This window comes from Doryrhamphus excisus, chromosome 20 (genome assembly GCF_030265055.1).
Source record: "Doryrhamphus excisus isolate RoL2022-K1 chromosome 20, RoL_Dexc_1.0, whole genome shotgun sequence".
Classification (NCBI taxonomy): domain Eukaryota; kingdom Metazoa; phylum Chordata; class Actinopteri; order Syngnathiformes; family Syngnathidae; genus Doryrhamphus; species Doryrhamphus excisus.
Genome location: NC_080485.1, coordinates 4,080,279 through 4,094,012, shown reverse-complemented (window position 1 = coordinate 4,094,012; position 13,734 = coordinate 4,080,279). Strand labels below are relative to the sequence as shown.

The 13,734-nt window shown below is 41.2% G+C and overlaps 2 protein-coding genes across 6 annotated transcripts; one reads left to right on the top strand and one right to left on the bottom strand.

Moving 5' to 3' along the window:
- Nucleotides 1-134: 134 nt before the first annotated feature.
- Nucleotides 135-6,733, bottom strand: ap3m1 (adaptor related protein complex 3 subunit mu 1). 4 transcript variants are annotated; one of them, XM_058058531.1, is made up of 9 exons: nt 6,460-6,733; nt 3,521-3,798; nt 3,283-3,454; nt 3,070-3,207; nt 2,543-2,628; nt 2,324-2,457; nt 1,225-1,432; nt 983-1,127; nt 135-890 (listed from the first exon to the last, which is right to left on the bottom strand). In XM_058058531.1, the coding sequence occupies exons 2-9, from the start codon at nt 3,791-3,793 to the stop codon at nt 790-792; spliced, it is 1,257 nt and encodes a 418-aa protein (XP_057914514.1). In that variant the 5' UTR covers nt 3,794-3,798; nt 6,460-6,733; the 3' UTR covers nt 135-789. The 4 variants fall into 4 exon arrangements, with proteins under 4 accessions (XP_057914514.1, XP_057914515.1, XP_057914513.1 ...); XM_058058532.1 differs by lacking the exon at nt 6,460-6,733 and adding an exon at nt 5,503-5,651; XM_058058530.1 differs by lacking the exon at nt 6,460-6,733 and adding an exon at nt 4,133-4,497.
- On the top strand, nt 4,963-13,547 carry LOC131107981 (adenosine kinase-like). 2 transcript variants are annotated; one of them, XM_058058533.1, is made up of 11 exons: nt 4,963-5,146; nt 6,505-6,579; nt 7,099-7,152; nt 9,673-9,751; nt 9,846-10,018; nt 10,092-10,200; nt 11,283-11,453; nt 12,009-12,044; nt 12,119-12,233; nt 12,312-12,398; nt 12,482-13,547. In XM_058058533.1, the coding sequence occupies exons 1-11, from the start codon at nt 5,055-5,057 to the stop codon at nt 12,604-12,606; spliced, it is 1,116 nt and encodes a 371-aa protein (XP_057914516.1). In that variant the 5' UTR covers nt 4,963-5,054; the 3' UTR covers nt 12,607-13,547. The 2 variants fall into 2 exon arrangements, with proteins under 2 accessions (XP_057914516.1, XP_057914517.1); XM_058058534.1 differs by lacking the exon at nt 4,963-5,146 and adding an exon at nt 5,647-5,862.
- The last annotated feature ends 187 nt before the right edge of the window (nt 13,548-13,734 follow it).

Sequence of the window (13,734 nt, the reverse complement as noted above, 5' to 3'; positions counted from 1 at the left end):
AGAATATTCTATTCTATATTCTTTCTTTTCTTTCGACTTATATTAACTGTTCCCGATAAAGGGAAATAGAAAAGGGTGACATGCTAATTAACCTCAAGAACATACTTGTGCACATTAACTTCAAAGAACCACAAAAAACAAGTTTATTTAAAGTTTTTAGAAGACATCTTGCGTACTTAAAGTGAGATTCATACAAGCGCAGATGCAGTATTTTTTCCATGGGGAGAAATGATTGTGCAAATACAGGGCGTTGCGTTTAAGAACACATTCAAGGTTGTGCATTGTATAAGTGGGTACCAATCATGTAGGCTGTTTTGGCTGGATTTGACCCACAGCCAATCACAGCCTGACATCTTAGCGTGCAGACAACTCATCTTACATAGATTGCTATAAAGCCCTGAAGGAAGCACCTTGAGGTGCCATACAAGGCCACGTTACAGAGTAAATGTCCATGTGCAACAATACCTGCACTAAGGACGGTGTATTTTTCATATTTCAACATACAAGTAGGAAAATGATAAGCAAAAAGGCTCCAAGGCGACATACAAGTAGTATTGACAACATGATTGTGTGATCTCAGTCTCCCTTCATCAGACAGACAGTGGTAAGAAAGAAAATGACATTGATTTGTTATTAAGGCTTCCCTTCACAGGCCACAAAAGCAGCTTGGTGTATGTACAGAACATGTAATGCCATGACACTTCATAATAAATAACTGTTACAATGCATACAATGCAAAGTCATTCATTATCAGTAATGAGGTTTGGATCTGGATTGTTGACCTTTTATTCAGGTCCGCACTTGGAATTTCCCAGCTTTTGTCACATACTTGACTCCTTTAAAGGGTTTATACTTTTCGCCGTACATGTCCAGACGATTCACCTTCAGGCCTGCGTCACAGTGGAGAAAACAGTCATGAATTGTTGATTTAAAAAAAACAAACTAACGACAAATTCGTTTGGATTATATATTTGGATGCTACCGGATATAGCAAGCTGCTGTATCTTCATTTCAATGTTGAGCGAAGGGTTCTCCTCAGGTTTTGGAGCTCCTGCCTGGACGCTCAGGCTACCTCGCAGGTTAGGAAGCTTCTGGGGGTTCAGCTTCCCGATGTCCCAAACCAACACCTAGGAAGACACATCCGGGATACACTGTCAGGACCTGAATCACTAAAGCCAGCAAACCCTCCTTTGCGTGAGAGATGCTTCTCGATCCGACAAGCACCTTGGTGGCAAGGTCGTACGTGTAGCTTCCCTGCGTGGCTGTGAGGTTGGCACTGAGCACAGCTTTAGGCATGTGGATGGTGACCATCAAACCTTCCACCATCTTCCCCATGGTCTGCTTGGGTCCTATTGTGATGTCCAAACGACCGCAGGAACCCGTCTCCAAGAAACTGATGTTTTGTTTCACGTACACTGGAATGGCCACCAGACTGACGGTAAGGAATCAAAACATGATTATTACAGAAAACGGCTGATTTTATCAATCGACGTGCTATTGTTCATTATACAATGCTGTGAAATAGTCTTTCCATGCATTTACACCCCTTTGCCTCCCTAAATGTAAGGGGAGATTACAGTAAAAACATCCCCAATGTATCCTTGAATAATTCTCAGTTTGGAGTGTTTGGTGCTAATGCCGGTGCACATGCCTGTGGTTTCAACGCATCAATGCCCAATTCCTAATGCGAGGAATAACACAGGTTGCGACAAAGTATTTCCACATGATGGCTGCATTGGATCTCCACTTTCATATCGCAAAAACGATATGACTGACAAATTTAGTGTTTAGTTTTTCCATAACATGGTATACATTGTATACCCCATATACTGAATATAATATACCGAATATTATAATACAGACACCTAGTGACCGGTGTAGAATAGTATATATCATCATATTTGAATGTGTCATCATTATACTTGTACTTTAGTTCATTTAGCCATTTTTGTGCTTGAAAATGCTTAATTTTGGCAAAACATCTGCTTAAATATGCATATTTTTCCGGACTAGCGGGCCACATTCAACCACAAAACAGCACGTTTGATAACTCCATGATAAGACTGAGGCTGCAAAATTCGAATCTCTGAAGGATTGCTGAAGGATTACTTTATAAAGTATGAACAATCTACCGATGCATGAAACTAAACCAGCACCCAGAAGTCAATAACTTCTTGTTCCATTCAACCCGTCCAAACATAAAAACACAGAATCAGAGTTTCTGAATGCCACATATAGTTTGTAGCCTTTGACGAAACACTGAATCAATTATTTCCCCCTATTTAAAACACACATGAAGACATCCCGTATCAGCCGTGCTTACTTCTGAGAGCTGACATGATAAGTCATGAGGGTGAAGTTGCCATCGGGCGGGATGAAAGAGAGGACGCGCTCCGATTCCCAGCGCTTGAAACGCACGCACGGGTGAAAGCTGACGTCGTCAAGAAGACGAGGATTCTTGAATACACAAAACAACAACATCAGGGATGAGTTTCACAATTGGACACACACACTCACACAATATGAGAGGAATTGAACTCACCATGAAAGACAGAGTGAGGTCAGGCATCCCTGTGAGTCTCACACAGGCTTCTATTACACCCTGGATCTCTGCAAATACTGTGGAACCTATACAACAAGGACAGTTAACACATTACCATATTACCAGTACCTAATTGGTTGCCACTTAATAATACATGATCACGTGGTCAAAGAGGGCTATGTTTTCCGTTCTTCTTTCTCATGCACTCCAGATCATTGTTAAAGTTAAAAAAATGAAGTTGTTATACTGTATGCATAAAGAGTTTCCATTTCGATAATACCACCCCCTGTCCAATTACCACCATCCCCTTTCTGCGGGCTATAATTTCATGGTAATATGTCCTGAATGATGAATGTGAGTGTGAATGGTTGTTTGTCTATATGTGCCCCGTGATTGGCTGGCCACCAGTCCAGGGTGTACCCCGCCTCTCGCCCGAAGACAGCTGGGATAGGCTCCAGCACCCCCGCGACCCTTGTGAGGATAAGCGGTAGACAATGAATGAATGAAGGTCCTAAACGGATAATCACCTGATTTGTCCAAAATGGCATCTATTTCCTCAATGACATCAAAGTATGCTTCATTGTTGGTATATTTAACACCAGCCCGCCTCCAGGGAATATTCGACAATTGACCAGTTGGTAACATGTCTCCAACATTGCTTCCCCCTGGAAAAAAAGACAACATAACAGAAACATTATTGACTTTGAAATGACCATAAGGAAGGGCGGCCATCTGTTTACCTGTCAGAGTATTAACAACTGATCTCAGGATGGTGGGGGGCCTAATCATCTCCTTAAGGACATTGGACTCTGTCGCCAAAGGAAAGCCGTTGTCAAGCATCTCTTCCAAAATCTCATAAACAGTCACCAGGTTGTCTTTGATGACCCCTTCGGAGCATTCTCCAAAGTAATCCTGTTGACAACAAAACACTTGATAACTACATTTGCCTTTTTTTCCACATATGAAAAAGTTTCATACCTGAAGCGTGTCTGCGATTCTGTGCAGGAATTCAATGACAAACAGCGGTGGAACTTCAGTCTGGGTGACAGAGAGAAAGAAGAGCTTTCCTCTGTAGATACTAATGAGATAGTGATGTGGGGTCTGCAATATAGGAGGCACATTTTCGGGCTCCAACGCTTTCTCTTTGGCTTCGAAGAAGTAGTCGCACACACTCCTGTTGATGACACTCTTCCAATGTTTCTCCAGGAAGATGTCTCCCGTGTGATTAATCAGGAACAGACTGTGGATCATCTCAGCTGAAACAATGAGACGATTGTTGTTGTTGTCAATAGACTTGTGCAGCACTCATGTCAGCACTTTTACAGAATACATAATATATCAGTGTATTTCTCGTGTTTTTTTTTCTTTCTTCAAACTGACTGTACGGAAGTGCCACGTTATGTCAACTGACCGACTGCCATTCCAAGTTAACTCCAATTACCTGAACTTGCAGTTTCCGAATTCGGAACTTGATCTAACATGCATTACCGTCAACACGACAAAGCACGATTTAACATGTACAACTCTGTAAAGCTAAGTTATACATGTGCTTTAAACAGAAAAGGTAATGAATAACATTTTAACTTTTACCTCCGGACTGTTTGGTCTACCAGCGATGGTGATGTTGCCAATATGGCAGGAGTGACTAACGTGATGCCTGCACAAGAGTTAGGCATACTCACTTGAGTCACAATTTTATTAAGTTAATGTTAGCCAGTATATTTAAATATTTTATTTAGCTTCTTATGTTTGTGTGTTTTGACTGTGTATGGTAATAATGCCGTGCATTTGTTTTTGGAGAACAAATAATATTTTTTATCAGGCATATTTACAGACAACTAATTCTGCTTTGATGTGTGTTTGCTACCCTTATTTGTGTCTGTCAGGATGTTTTTCCCCTTACAGCACCGTAAGATAAACGTTTGCACTATCGAGCTTCATAAGTGTATTATATCAAGACTGGTGTCACGTAGAGCAACATTCTTGTGAAAATGTTCATTATCCCGGCATATGTTTTGCGATGAATTCCTAACATGAACTCCTATAACTTTCTACGGAAGTGTCAAAATATTTCTTCACAGAAGAAAGCGTATCACGTGTTTTTACTTTTGCACAATTTCCCCTTTTATTTCGTAACATGTGTAGTCATTCCCATTATTTTATACACTGCGACTCCATATAATACCTCACTGGTTGATTGAAATAACCAACAAAACGAATTATTTATAATGATGTAACTTAATAATAACAACACAACAGAAAATAATCAATAATTAATTTAATCAGTTAATTAATAATAATAAAAATAATAATAACAAGTCTATACTGTATTGCAAATACAATTTGTGATTGGTGGAAGTCCCTGTCGTCACGCCTCAGCCTGCCAAACCTCGATCGGGGTGAATAATGAGCAATTTAAAACCAACTGGCCACCATACTAGTCACGCTGGGTAAAGAAAACCAGGTAAACGAGGTAAAGGTGATCGAAACGTGCCCTGTTTGACCAACAATAATGGCCTCCGAGGAACCCAAAGCAAAGAAAGCTAAACTTTCGGAAGGAGAAAAGACGGACTCGGTGGCCAAAACATCTCCCGTAAAACTAAGGTGACCACACGCTACAGAAATAACCAATAACAGTTCATTTAGTTGTTGCAATGTGTGACAATAACCCGGTTCTTACACAGAATTCGGTTGTATTGTAACGTTTATTTTTCACAACATAATGTTTATGACTAGAAAGTCGGTCAAAGTTTAACAGAAGGGTGCAAAGTCCTTTGAGTAACCAGGCAACTAGCATTGTTCTTTAGCTCCCTTCAGCTCAGTAGCGGTCTTAAAAGTATGGCTGTGTGTCATTGCCAGTGAGCACAAGGTGACCCACTGTGTGTAGAACCTGAGCAGAAATAAATAGTCGGGGAATAGTTGTTCCGTTGCCAGACCTAATGTGAGGCACCTGAACGCACCGTCGTCCGAATGGCACAGCTGTCACGTGACCTCTAATGGGCGCTTGAACGAAAACCTAAATCCAGTTCTGTCTTAATCAGCTACCATCAGCACGCTTCTCACGATGTTGCTCGTATCTTTGCAACAAGAGTCTACTGAGGCGATCCAAGCCAATAGCCAGACAGAGAGCGACTGCCCTGGCCCTTCCTCCTTTCAGATGCCACCATTCACCCATGCAAGAGGAGGGGCTGGAATTTTGCAGGGGAAGCATCGACTTGCCATAGTGCTGAAATTGAGGAGTTCTTAAAAGCCTTGTTCTTTCTGAGATAGTGTTAGCTGCTCAACAGGTCTCCAGCACAGGGGAAGATGTCTGCACTGAGGTAAGATTAAATAGGTAAAGAGGCTTAATCTATAGGGGGCTTGTGTAATATGCTCTTCCTTTATGCAAGGAAGATGTGTCTCTTGGAGAAGATAATTAGGGTGCGGTGCCTGTTTTTAAATATGTAGTATTCATGTTATATTCTTGTTTGTTTTGTCAATATTTACCAAAGGAGGCAATCAAATTATGGGCGCTGACTTGCATTCGTGGCTGTTTGCTTACAGAAAACCATGTAGAAGATCCACTTGCTGATGTTATTCGTTGATACAAATCCAGAGTGCTGGCTAGTAATAGCAATGTGCTGTGTAGAAGCTTAATAGAATCACATGACTTACTTTTATAATGAAATATTCAAGTGCAGTGTCATCCCAAGAAACAAAACACAGCTTGTTCTTAATGCAATCACACAGTTGAATGGACCAGATTCTCTTCTTCCACATGCATTCATGCAATGTTAGAAGTGTATCTGTCTCAGGCATGCACCATTTGTCATTTTCCCCACGTGCTTACTTATAAACACTTAAGGGAAAGCATACATCTACCATCCGTAAGACGCTCCTTGTTGAGTTAATGTCAAGAGATTATTCAGTATGCTTACGTGAATGCAAAATCCTCTTTTTAACGTGTAGTTTCTGTTTTTCAGTCCTAATTCACTCTTTGGGATGGGGAATCCCTTGCTGGACATCTGTGCTGTGGTGGACAAAGATTTCCTGGACAAGTAAGATGATTAATTCAAATAAATATACAGTCAAAAAAATCTTTTGTGTCAAACCGCCATAATAACCAGATACTTGATAAAGATGATGACCACTCGTCCGATTGCATTGTAGTAGAGCACCAATTTGACATTTAATTGTTTGACTTCCTTAATTTGACTGTCTGTCCTCTGCTATAGTGTGAGCCTTCATTAGTCATCAGCGTTTTTTTTCTGTGTCCAAACTGAAGTGACCAGGGCAAAGGGCTCTGTGTGGCTTCCAGTTAGGTTAGAGTCCACCCTTCAAGGCCTTGCGTAAAACCCCAGGATTAGATAGATCTAAGCCAGCCAAGCACACGTCTAATTCAGCCTCAACCAGAATAAAGCAAAAAACCCTCTCCTGCATTAAAAACGTACATAGACAGCAGCACTACTATTGTGAGTAAGCCATGTAAACACAAACAATGAATGTTGTGTATTTATCCCCAGCAAAATAATCTACCATGCAATCTAATTCCTCTTTCCTACTTGTCCTTTTTGCAGATACACACTGAAGCCCAATGATCAAATCCTGGCAGAGGACAAGCATAAAATGATGTTGGTATCTCTTACAACCCCTCTTGTAGAATATTGACTATATTTTATGTGTCCTGTCTCTTACTGTTGCTATTATATTGACACTCCTTACTGTGCTGGAGCAGGCCAGTCAAAGCAGGCCACAAATCTCCTGCGTTGACCTCCGTTCTGTTATAGAACAGCAATAGTAAAGCTGTGGATTCAGCACAGGGAGAGTGTGTGTCAGCCAATAGCAGAGCAAGACTTTTCACCTCCCAGTGCCTCTGAGAAAAGAGCCACAAAACAAACAGCCGAAGATAAGAATGTGGTGTGTGTGTGTGTGTGAGATAGAGACAGAGCGAGAGAGAGAGAGACCAACCGACCAACTGTGGTTATAGTGTACATCAAGGAGTTGTACATTCACAGGAAATGCACTTGAAGTCATCCATTACTCAGGCTTCACTGGAACTGGAGGTTCTTTTTTTTTTTTTATTCCCCTTAATAGGGAGTTTTCATTTGTTTTTTCATCCCCTTTCACACAGATCCTGTGGAGTTGCAAGAAACTGCCTTTGTTTTTTTACACATAACCCAGCAAAGGTGGAATATTTAGTCACCACACCGCAACATGGCATCATGAATCAGACAATGAGACTAATGGCATGAGCCCAATGTTGGCCCCGTTCACACACGGTGAAAGACGTCTCTGTCTGGCTTTTTCCCCCTTGTGCTGTATAAAAGACACGTTGACAAAGTCAAACCGGCATTTTTCAGCCTCTGAAAGTGGTATCCAAAGCTGTAACAGAGTTGGGAAGCTGCCTGTGTGAAAGGGAATGGCAGAAAGGCGCGACACGGTGTGACGTACTTAGACTAATTTAGTAATGTTGACTGTAATTGTCGCTGTCCCACAGGCGTTTTATATGTCACAGCAGGCACATGTGCTGATGTCATTACTTGAGGTCTTGTGTCGCAAGATCTAGCAGGGTTAAAATGTGACTTTCGTTTGGGGGAAAAAACAGTCTCACAAGAACAGGGCAGTCAGAAGCTAATCACATTGTGAACTATGGCATTGTTAAGATAATACATATGCTATGAAAGGGTAGTGCGTAAAGAAGCTTGGTAGCTGGCTATTGTTAAAACTGCAGCCGTTTTTGCGCATAAGCGGTGTGTGGTGTAAACGAAGCTACCACTATTATTATTTTTTTGTCCAAGATGCGGCCTGGGGGCCATCTGCAACCTGTGGCTGTTATTTCTTTTTATTAGACAACATTTTGCAGGTGCCAGCACAACAGTAAAGTAGTAAAGCAACCTCTGGAGTTGCACCGTTTGCATGGATCGAGATACATTTGGCTGCAAGGGGGCACTAAACACAGCCAAAAAGGCCCAGGGGAGATATCAGATCTATATGCTATGCAAAGTTTATTAAAGGGGACCTATTATGCTCATTTTCGGCCCTATGTACTGAATAGTGGATTCCTATAGAGCAGCTGCACACGATAACCCGCACAGAAAGTTTTCCAGAGCGTCCAGAATCTGCCCCAATTCCAGCATATTTTCCTGGGATTTCCAAAATGTTTTAATTTATGCCTCTTACATCCTGCTTGCGTCCCAAATGCGCAAACCATATTATCTGAAATGACCCTTTAAAGATTTCTGACCAAAATATGGCATATTTGAGACAGAACCAAAATATGTGTGAATGGTTAGCGTAGACCTGAGGCCATTTTAAATTGGTCTAATGAATTGTGTGCGCCACTTTACACAGCAGCAAGTCATGTTTTATACAAATTCAGGAGTGAATCAACCACAATACTGGTTGCCAGTAATCATCCGGGAATGTGGTTCCTAGTTCCTGCTCCAAGGACTCCTTGGGGGCGGATGGCTGATTAAGCAATCTAAGAAAGGACTGGGATAGATTAAGCTAGCAGTATCGTTGCAGTGTATGTCTATGTATGGCAGATGAATTTTTACACATATTACACTTTACACAAATATTGCATTATTCTGATATAGTAGTATTTTTATTATATACTATCATAACGGTGGTTTATTTGGTGTCAAAAGTGTAGGACAATAAACACTTCAAAATGCACCTGCATTGCACAAAGCTCAGTCCATTATACTTTTCTGAAGATTAATGTTAAAATCGCATCTCATTCTCGTGGACCCAAGAGAATGTGTGAATCACCCCCACCCCCCACTGCAACATCTGGCTCTGTCTCAAGACTTGGGCCTGTTATCACTGTCCAATTAAGGTCACGCTGCACATGTGTAGAACGATGGCTAATTTGGTGATTTGTTGCTCTGAAATGAAATGATAAACTCTGTAATAGGCATACATACATCAAGTAGTAAGGAATAGGCTATGCTGGCCATCATGTGCGTCTTGTTTCTTTTACTGCACCGCATTCAGTCTGTTGTAGTGAATATCTTCTGCCTGAAGAGGTCAATGTCTATTGTGAATCAAGCTTCTGACTCGAGTAAGAGTCAGGCATTTGGTTGACTTCTTGGAATGGTATACAGTGTTCAAGTGTCATTGTCGTGGATTATTTTATCTCTGTGCAGGTTTGATGAGCTGGTGAATAAGTTCAAAGCAGAGTACCACGCTGGGGGAGCGACACAAAACTCCATAAAGGTCGCTCAGGTCAGTGACATACAGAACGTCACCGTAGTAATGCTGTAATTTAATGACGCTCTCGTCATTTGTTCTGATGCGTCTCCCCTCTCGCTGTGTCTAGTGGATGATCCAGGAGCCTCATAATGTTGGCACCTTCTTCGGCTGCATCGGCAAAGACAAGTTTGGAGAGATTCTGAAGAAGAAAGCGGAGGAGGCTCACATTGATGCCCACTACTACGTGCAAGACGTGGAGCCCACAGGGACATGCGCCGCGTGCATCACTGGAGCGAACCGGTAATGTCCACACACTCATTCATATACTCAGTCAATCCTTTTTTCATCATCTTTCTTTCTTCTCATCTTTCAGGTCACTGGTGGCTAACCTGGCTGCTGCTAACTGTTATAAAAAGGAGAAACATTTGGATCTGGAGGAGAATTGGAAGTTGGTGGAAAGCGCTAAAGTGTACTACATTGCTGTGAGTCATAGTTCCGGGCTCCCGTGGGTGATTGCTTTTAAGTGTTTGGAATTAGTACTGCGGTCTCTGAAGTGAGTACACCCCTTTCACCCCAGTAAACATTTTATTACAGTATGTAGCTCTCTGCACGACAACAGGCACAGGTCGGTTCTTTGAAACATTTTTAATACATGAGCTCATACATCTCATACATCCTTGCCTTCACACTGTGAGAACTGCATTCAACCAGATACAAACGCTACATGTCACAAAATTATCCCGTCATATTAAACATATGCAAATTAAACTTAATATCGTGAAAGACTAATTAACAACTTGGAAAATATACCTCGTTGGCTGCTGGTCGTGAAAAGAGGTCCTTAAAGTCTTGGAAATCCACATGACTGTTAGCTTCCCACTTAGACAGTACGTGCAAATGACGTGCTGAGCATTTACAACTTCCTCCTTTGTCCTTCAATTAATGCTGCCACTTAGCAGCACAAACAAGAATCTTTATTCCGCCATGGGAACAACAAAAACATACACAATAAATTCATTAACTTATTTGTCAGCTCATTATAATAATGTACACCCTTTTTACCTGTTTTTAAGCTTCAATTAAATAAATACTTTCTTAACTAAATTCATGAAATGATTTAAGGATTATGCTTAGTGTATTTCTATAAGAGCACTTACACAGTATATCTTCTCAAGCGACATTACTTCAAAGTAGTCTGTGTACAGCTTGCATAGCGGTATGGATTTACTGTTTTCACAAAGTGACTCAACATACAGTCGATGAGTAGCAAGATGATTGTGTCCTACCTACCCATACCCAGTTGACAGCAAATATGTACTGCTATACAATCTGTGCACTGACTACTCTACTTGTCATCCATGTTTCATTTCTATTGTATTGTCTCTTGACAAGATGTCATAAAATGGTGGCTGAAATATGAGGATATGCGATCGGAGCATCTAAGAGCATCTAAACACAGGATGTTCGTAGATGAAATATGAATCATCAATTTACTCTTGTGTGATCTTTATCATCTGTACATGATTTGTACTGTCAATAAGCTCTTCTTGACTGTTCCTCACAGGGTTTCTTCCTCACTGTGTCTTTGGAGTCCATGCTGAAAGTGGCCAAGCATGCGTCGGAAAACAACAAACTGTTCTGCCTCAACCTGTCTGCACCTTTCATCTGCCAGTTCTTCAAGGACCACCTCAAGCAGGTCCTGCCCTACGTGGACGTGCTCTTCGCCAATGAGACGGTACGGTGTATAGCGTGTATATCGCTGCGGTGTATATCAGTGTCTCTCGCTCAATGTTTCCCAACCTTTATTGAGCCATGGCACATACATATTTTATAGGGGGCAACAATACGTGTATCTGTATCGAAGCGTTCAATAAAAGGGTCACGATTCGGTATGCATGTGTATCGAACAATATGTAACACAGCGGCACACTTCCAGTTGCCACCTTGGCACGGGCGGGCGGGTCATCATGTCGTTCCTCTCTGGCTGGAGCTACAGTAGCTGCTGCTCATCACCGTGACTGGCATGCGCGACAGGACTTGTATAACCCCACTGTATCAAACCGAACATTACCTTGAATTTTGTGTATCGTTGCAAGCCTACTATTTTACATGATAAAAATCTCATAAAGCATGCTATGATTTATGCTGTTGTATGAATGGCAAGGATACACAGGTTAATTGTATACCTTCTGCTCTCTAGTGGAAGAACATGGAATTGTTCTGCCTGTCACTGACTTATTTTTTGACTGCATCAGGATCACTAAACTGATTGTGTGTTGATGTTCTGCAGGAGGCATCTGCGTTTGCCAAAGAGCAAGACTTTGAGGTGATTTTATGTCTTTTTTTTTTCTTTTTTGCAATTCCATTCATTTTGTATAACGTGTATCATGGTCTTTGTAGACCAAAGACATCAAGGAGATTGCCAAGAAAGTGCAGGCTCTGCCCAAAGTCAACACAAAGAGACACAGGATTGTTGTCTTCACTCAGGGGAAGGATGAAACTGTGATGGCGCTCAGTAAGATTTTTAACTCAGTTTTACTCCTCCAATAAATATTTGTTTGAGGTGTAATTCCTTTCTCTTCTGTTTGCACAGGTGACAAAATTGAGACCTTCCCAGTGTTGGCGATTGATCCCAAAGATATCGCAGACACAAATGGTGCCGGTGATGCCTTTGTTGGAGGTACCGTCTTCTTATATTTACCATGCATACCGATGTTGTTTGTATTTCCCCCAGTGTTAACAATATTGCCCTCCGTCATGCAGGTTTCCTGTCTGGATTGGTCCGAGACAAACCACTGACCCAATGCGTGAGGGCGGCACACTACTCTGCCAATGTCATCATTAGAAGATCAGGTTGCACTTTCCCAGAAAAGCCTGATTTTGTCTAAGGATGCTCTTTTTACCAGTATAATTTTACACAAAGTGTTTTCAGCCCTGTTGTACCCCATCGGTTAATTTGTCTGATTTCTTATGAGTGGTCTGCTCCCTGCCTCCTATGTGGGCATGACTTGGTTTTTCCACATGGTGGCACTGCAGGTATGTGGCCTCCAGTGAGTGATTACACACACACACACACACACACAAAATGTACCCCGGTACTTGAGCATCTGTGGATGTGCTCAACAAAACACTTAAAGTGTCCACATGACATATTGAAGTACCCTTGTGGTCCAACATGTGTCCATTTCAGTCTACAAATCCAGCGTGTGAACACGACAAGATTGTCCAGGGCCACTTGTCTTGATGACTCTAAAGTAAATTGTTTATATAAAACAGTCAACCATCCACACTCTTTCAATTTCTTTTAATACTTTCTAATTCTCTTTTTACAAATGTGTGATTAATAAGGCCAGTCAATTTAAATAATACATTTTAAAAAAACATTATTATCAAATGTCATGTCAGCCTCCATCATGAGTGCCTTTCTGTGTCATTAATACAAAGTTTCCAGAGACTTCAAACTGTTTTGTCACCAGGATGTAAAAGGATTGGTGCATGTACACTGGTACTGTTGAAAAGTTAAGACATTTAAACACTTTTTGTGGGCATACTGGTGGTGGAGTACCTCGTACCTCAACACTCGGCTTTAACTTTAACTGACAGTGAATACTTGTGATGTAATGCAAGCTTCTCTTTTCACGTTTCTGTGTTTAATTTGGTTGAAGTCAATCTATACTTGAATACAGTTCACCTTGACAATTTATTTTTGCACTATCTTGAATTTACAATCCATCAAACGATATTCCTCTTTTTCACAAATGACAAAAGTCTTCAAGTGACTGTGTGATGCCTAACGCGGATAAATAAAACTAAAGGCTCATTTACTGAATTTATGTTGCATATTTTGTCTTTGTTTATTGTATTGATACTTTTTAAAAGTACACATGTTGAATTTACCAAATACTACATGTACTGGAAATGTGGCCATTATCTCATTTAACATTTAAAGGCTTAGCCCAGGGCTTGCAGGGAACTGTGTGTGGGGGGGCGTGAGAGGCAGGGAGGTCTTTCAGTAT